Source organism: Malaclemys terrapin, chromosome 1 (genome assembly GCF_027887155.1).
Source record: "Malaclemys terrapin pileata isolate rMalTer1 chromosome 1, rMalTer1.hap1, whole genome shotgun sequence".
Lineage (NCBI taxonomy): Eukaryota > Metazoa > Chordata > Testudines > Emydidae > Malaclemys > Malaclemys terrapin.
This window is the reverse complement of record NC_071505.1, coordinates 104,195,577-104,202,634: the sequence shown is the minus strand read 5'-3', so window position 1 is coordinate 104,202,634 and position 7,058 is coordinate 104,195,577. Positions and strand designations below refer to the sequence as shown.

Genomic DNA, 7,058 nt, shown 5'->3' with positions numbered 1-7,058 from the left:
TGCTTGACTAGGGATTTTGCTCTGATCAGCTTTTGGGGGCCCTCTTCTGTTCCCACTGAAGTTGGTAGTTCTGTTCATTTGAGTAGGAGCAGGCATTTAGTTTGTATCCTTGGGAGGTTACAGCCCTCTGCAACCTAAATCTTTCTAACACGTTTCTGAGCTGTAGCAGGGCCTTGTGTGTTCATGCGCTGTCAGAAAACCAGCTCCATCAGATGGCATTGCCAGAAGAGGATAAAGGAGGAGCAGCAAAGCAATGGCATAGCTAGGGTAAAAGAATCAGCTGACTTGCATCCCAGCTGGATAACTATAGTCTATCTGCTCTCCTGTGTAATCCAGTTTCCATAAGTCTCTCTTGAAAGGCAAATGCTTCAGGAGGTGAGAAGTATCACACAAGAAGGGCCTCCTTGTTGCTCTATTGGAGGGAATTTGCTCCCTAAATATGAGGCAGTGCTGTGACTCATCTGCTTTGGCTGTCTGAAGTAATTCCGCCTCGTGTCTCGCTTCTTGGTAGTGAAAGCAGTGGTAGTTCTGCAACCTTAGGGTAGATGTGTGCAACCCAACAGTGTAGTATAGAGGGATTGGTTAAGAATTGCTAAGGAAGCAGTTACTGGTTTCTACCTTTGAAGACAAAGCATTATTGCACATATTTCCTCCTAGCATAACAGGCAACATGAATCTGAATTCTTCCCCTCTTCCTTCAAAAGTCAACTCTTGAGAATTACTGCAACCCTGTGTAGTACTTTGCTGTTCTGGGTGTGTGTTTTTTTTTTTGTTTTGTTTTTTGTTTTTGTTTTTTTTTTAAACCCAGTGCAGCTAGAAGGTCTTGGTAAAGGAGTGCTTTTTGGGGTGGGGGCAGAGGAGGAGAATGTGTTTAACAGTAAAGCTTGTTTGTTGATTGTTTTGATTAAAAGGAGGGCAAGATGTGACACTGTCTTTTTGTCATTGGGAGCTAGTGGAAAATCCTTCTGCAGAAATGTTGAAAGTACTTTGCCTTTAAAGTGGTGCCTTTTAGGTTTTTTAATGTGACTATGGCTGTTAGCATTTGTAGTTGCATGCCATCTGATCCCCTCATAACAGCCATGTGACAAAGTTGTAATGTCTCAGATTGGAGTCTTTCTAACCTCACACTAACTTCTGTATTTAAAGGAGAGAGCAACAGCCTTTCCATCAGACTCTACAGTGGCATTCTCACCGTTGATTTGAAATGGGTCTGTATGTAAGAACCCAGTTCTTCCCCACAGGGAGAGAGAAGGGAAAGTGGAAGCTGGTTAAACTTCCAAGAGTTCTCTGAACTTTGTATTAGTCACAACTACTTAAGCAGGTCATAAGATCTATCTTATGATGTGTAACCCTTGATTATTTGTACTACAGGGCTGTATATAATTGTAACAGCCTGGGCTGGATCCACTGCTGTCATTTGGCTTCACAGAATTGTAGGACTGGAAGAGACCTCAAGAGGTCATCTAGTCCAGTCCCCTGCACTTATGGCAGTACTAAGTATTATCTAGACCATCCCTGACAGGTGTTTGTCTAAACTGTTCTTAATCTCCAATAATGGAGATTCCACAACTTCCCTAGGCCATCTGTTCCAGTGCTTAAATTTCAGCAAGAGCTAACTGTCAGGGTAGTTAGGACAAGAAGCAATGGTCTTATCTTTAGAGGTTAAAGAGAGAATTTTTTTCTCCCTAGTCTTTGTAACAACCTTTTATGTACTTGAAAACTGTTATGTCCCCCCTCAGTCTTCTCTTCTCCAGACTAAACAAACCCAATTTTTTCAATCTTCCCTCATAGGTCATGTTTTCTAGACCTTTAATCATTTTGTTGTTGTTCTCTGAACTTTCTCCAATTTATCCACATCTTTCCTGAAATGTGGTGCCCAGAACTGGACACAATACTTCAGTTGAGGCCTAATCAGTGTACAATAGAGTGGAAGAATTACTTCTCATGTCTTGCTTACAACACTCTTGCTAATATATCCCAGAATGATGTGGGATGGTTTTGGGCAATTGTGTTACATTTAGCCTATGATCCACTATGACTCCCAGATCCCTCTCTGCAGTGTGTAATCCACTGTTCCTTCCTAAGTGGAGTATTTTGCATTTGTCCTGAATTTCATCCTATTTACTTCAAACCATTTCTCCAGTTTGTCCAGATCATTTTGAATTTGAACCCTATTCACCAAAGCACCCGTAACCCCTCCCAGCGTGGTATAGTTTGCAAACTTTAAGTGTACTCTATCTAAATCATTTGATGAAGATATTGAACAGCACCAGACCCAGAACTAATCCCTGCAGAAACCACTTGATATGCCCTTCTATCTTGATTGTAAATCACTGATAACTACTCTGAGAATGGTTTTCCAATTAGTTATGCACCTACCGCGTAATAGCTCCATCTAGGTTGTATTTCGCTAGTTTGTTTATGAGACAGTCACGCGAGACAGTAGCAAAAGCTGCACTATAATAAAAATATACCACATCTACCACTTCTGTCCCCATTCACAAGGCTTGTTACCCTGTCAGAGAAAGCTATTACATTGCTTTGATATGATTTGTTCTTGACAATAAGGTGAAAAGTAACAGCATGGATTTATCTTCTAGGTGTTTGCAAATTGCTTAATTATTTGCTCCATTATCTTTCTGGGTACTGAAGTTAAGCTGACTGGTCTAATTCCCTGGGTTGTTCTCATTTCCCTTTTTATAAAGTGGCACTATCGTTGCCCTTTTCCAGTCTTCTGGAATCTCTCCCTTCTTTCATGATTTTTCAAAGATAATTGTTAATGGCTCATCTCCTCGAGTATTCTAGGATGCATTTCATCAGGCCCTGGTGACCTGAAGACATCTACCTTGTTCTTTCCCTATTTTAGCCTCTGATTCTACCTCATTTTCACTGGCATTCATTGTATTAGCTGTCCCATTGCTACTAACCTTTTTTGGTGAAAACCGAAACAAATCATTTAATACTTCTGCCACTTTTACATTTTCTGTTCCTGTTTTCCCCTCCTCATTGAGTAATGGACCTACCCTGTCCTTGGCCTTCCTCTTGCTTCTAATGTATTATTTTCTTGTTACTCTTTGTAATCTTTTGTGCCTTGGCCTTTTTAATTTTGTCCCTACATACTTGTTTGTTTATATTCATTCTTTGTAATTGACCTAGTTTCCACTTTTTGAGGGACTCTTATTTTGAGTTTCAAATCAATGAATATCTCCTGGTTAAACTAGGGTGTCCTCTTGTCCTGCTTCCAATCTTTCCTATGCAGTGGGATAATTTGCTCTTGTGCCCTTAATAATATCTCTTTGAAAAACTGCCAAGTCTCTGGAACTATTTTTCCGCTTAGACTTGCTTCCCCCACCTACCAACTCCATGAATTTGCTAAAGACTGCTTTCTTGAAATCTATTATCTTCATTGTGCTGTTTTCCTTCCTACCATTCCTTAGAATCATGAACTCTACCATTTCATGATCACTTCCCCTATGCTGCCTTCCATTTCTCAACCACTTCCTCTGGATTTGTTAATCAAATCTAGAACAGCCTCTCCCCTAGTAGCCTATGTGTCTGTCCCATAGCACTTGCTATTTCTATGTCCTAAAGAAATAAATGTATTGCTCTGTCTAGGGATGGTAATTAAATAGCCCTATTACCACAGTATGCTCACAACAGCTCTGTGAAGAAGGGAAATGCTATTACCCTATTTTACAGCTAGGGAACTTAGTCTCTCTCTCTAAGTGATGTGGCCACGGTCACCCAGGAAGTCTGTACTGGACAGGGAATTGAGTGCAGCTCTCCAAGTCCCAGGCTTGTACCCTAACCTCTAGGCCACTATCTTAATCAAAAGGGAGCCCCAGATTTGGCAAAATTCTGCAGGGGGTTTTCAGCAAGTTTCCTTATTTACTAAACCATGTTGCTCTAACCATCCATGTGGTTGACTGATAAGTGCTGCTGGCCCTGAGGAAGGCTGGAGTTATTTCTTCAACTGTTAGTGTAATTGAACGGGAAAGTGGCTTCCCGAGTAGCCACTATGCTGCACAGGAGCAGTTTGCATGGGTACAGGGAGAAGAGCAGCCCTGGCTTTTAAAGGCTGAATTGTTGGCACAGAACTGAGCCTGTCTGTACACAGAGGGGCCAAGCGGAAGTTGCACACCAAAACAGCAGTTTGGTTTGTTTTTAAACTATTAAAGCTCACATTTTAACATGATGTCCTTGTTTTTCTGTCCTGGGACTGTAATTAATCATTACTGGTTCATGATGAAAGGAGGAATCAGGGCATTAGGAAGCCTTATAATTCACTGAATACTGTAACCCAACTCCTCCTGTTTGTACAACATGGGGTGGGGTGAGTAGAGTAGAGAGGCTTAGGGGACCCCTGTGAAAAAAAAATTAATAAAACCCTCCTCCTTTCCATAGCACTGTCAGGTGAGTTAGGCATAGCCATTCAGGCACCAGAGAGAAGAAAAGTGATAGCAAAACTCTAGAACAATACACCATTCAGCTTGTGGTGTAGCTCTTTCAGGTAGGGTGGTCTTTCCTTGCAGTATGGTTCTTAGTGGTTTTTCTAACCTAATAGGCAGTGTTCAATTTAGCCTCAGCCTGAGTGAACAGTCCTATTTCCTTAACCCTACAACCACCCTTTTTTTAGCTCGGCCCCTTACACTGAAAAATATATTGCTGCAGTGATGTTTGGAAAGAGAAAGCAGCAGCAAAAGTGTCATTCAGGCAGGGATGGATTTCCTCCCAAAGTCCTGTAACTTGATTGATAGTACAAAGGCCACTACCAAATACAAAGTAATGAGTATTAACAGGGACAATTTAACCTTCATGTTACACGCTGCAGGAGTAACCACCACAACCGAAAAATCAAGGACTGACTCCCTCGATTTTCAGGGCCAGGCCCCACAGAATACATAAGCTGTTAAGAATATGCAGAGGGTTAAGGGATAGAAAAAGAATGTTAATCAGTGCTATGACTTCATTTCAGTCATGATAAAGAGCAACACAAATAATTAGGTGGCTGAGTGGAGGTGACAGCTTTTAAGAAAGGGTAGTGGCCATTTAAGTTTAAAAAAGAGGACTACACTAAGGAATAAGATAAAAGGGCCAGTTCAATGCTCCTTTTTATATGCTATGCTGCTGCAAGAACAAAAAGGAGAACTTACTAGAAAGCAACACACCTAAACAGCATCAAAGGGCTAATTTTGTAGAGTGTCACTCAGTAGTAGAACTCTGTGGTGCTGAATATTTTTTGAAGAACTAAAAAATATTTGAAATGTAAAGCCAACCACTCCAGGAACCAGCAAAGGCTTTGTTTTGCAGAGATAGTCTTCAAATATGAATGGAGCAGAATCCTCTTAAGTGTGAGGATGCTCTCTAGCCAGGAGGTTTCCTTATGGAAGGTCTTCAGTATCTGAAGTTACACTAGTTACAATAAAATTAACAATTTCAGTTCCCACACTTAAAGAGCATAAGCTGAGGTCACAGAAGTATTTCCCTCCCTCCAATACAGTAAGACATCATTATGTAAGTGCATTGTGGGAGTTTTATGCCTTCCTTTGAAGCATCCATCACTGACAAAAGGAGATCAGACTAGCCTACCCACGTATCTGTTCTTGTCGTGGCAATTCCTGAATTTCATAAGCTCCCCAGCAGCATCTTGTTCATAGTTTTTCCATAAATCCCAGAATTCTCAGCTCTAAACACAGGTAAGAAAGATGGCTCCAAACTCTCAAACCCACAGAAGTGTGTTTTCATTCCACTTTAATACAGACTTGCAGTAGAACGGTAGCAGCATCTGTCTTACAGCACTCACCTGTAGTATCGTACATGGAACAGTGACGGCTTCTTTAAAAAAAAAAGACATCACTAACTTAATCTGTTTCTCAGAGTCAAATGTACACTTTTTACCTCTTTGGTACTTGCCAAGTGAGCAGTTCCCACCAAGGTGCCAATACCTTGTGTGTTTACTGGCCAAGTAACTAATGACTCGATGGCGTTAATCAGGTTAGCGCTCGCCTGAGTGACCCTGAAGATCCTGATGAGATTGGTCCCTCTGAGGTGACTTCTGACTGCACTGCTGGCTGGAGAATCTGTTTTCTCCTTCTGGGGTCACAGAAGAATTGGAGCTTCCGGGGTAACAGCTTCACTTCCACAGGCATGGCCTCATACTCCTCGCTGTCTATGCCAAAGGAGCCCTCTGTGCCCTGTGTAGAATCAAGCATAGGTCAGACTTAATAGTGAATCAGTTGTTACAGTGATGCTGTAACAGTGGTACCTGTGCCCACTTACATCTCCACTTCAGAGTACAGCTGGGTTCTCTGCTGGGTCTTGACCCCGTCTGCCTTTCAGCCTGTTCAGTCTCACCATTACATAGAGAGCTGTTACTGGTTGCACATAATATATTAACAGACACTCATGTAAAATATTACCTCGCTTAGTAACTAATTGACAATTTGGCAGGAATTAAATGCTAGATCACTTAAATGGTCTGCACTGTTTAGATTTAAGGATTCTTTGCCCTTGGAATTACTATTTACAGCTGGGCAGAGTTTGTCTTTGAGATTGAAAAAAAATTAAACATTTTTTTTTCATTCAAAACAATCCCGCTCACAAACCTGTTTTACACTCACACACACAAAATCATCGGTGATTAATGCCAGTCCATCAGCATGGTAATGGGTTTACCTTCTGTACGTAAATCATGTGCTTGCGTTCTGTTACTAAAGGCCTCATCAGCAGTTAGGGGGTAAACAAAGTTTGTCTTTTTAACAGACCCCCTATTTATACTTGACGTATCCAGCCCTGAGCTGGACGGTTTTTGCACGTATTTTCAAAGCCACAGATTCTGATGATGTCGAAGCCATGTGTGAATGAGGATGCTGGCTAACGAAAACATTCATGGTTCAGTCTGGTTGCCTGGGTGAGGACTTTACCAGAAGAGCAGAGTGCCAAAGATTCTCTCAATTCCTGGGAAGGGCCACTCGGCCAGGGTATGGACCTCATTCTCCATGAGGTAGATCAGGTCTCTATAGAGGAATATAATAGCTAAAGATGTGGACGTAACCTAG

The 7,058-nt window shown here is 41.6% G+C and overlaps 1 protein-coding gene across 1 annotated transcript in view; it reads right to left on the bottom strand.

Annotated features, from left to right (window-relative positions):
* Positions 1–5,734: 5,734 nt before the first annotated feature.
* AGK (acylglycerol kinase) overlaps positions 5,735–7,058 on the bottom strand; it is a 56,979-nt gene continuing 55,655 nt past the window's right edge. Inside the window, exon 16 of the mRNA XM_054034041.1 lies at positions 5,735–6,194. Coding sequence (XP_053890016.1) covers positions 5,991–6,194 — 204 coding nt within the window. The 3' untranslated portion in view covers positions 5,735–5,990. The remainder of the gene's footprint in view (positions 6,195–7,058) is intronic.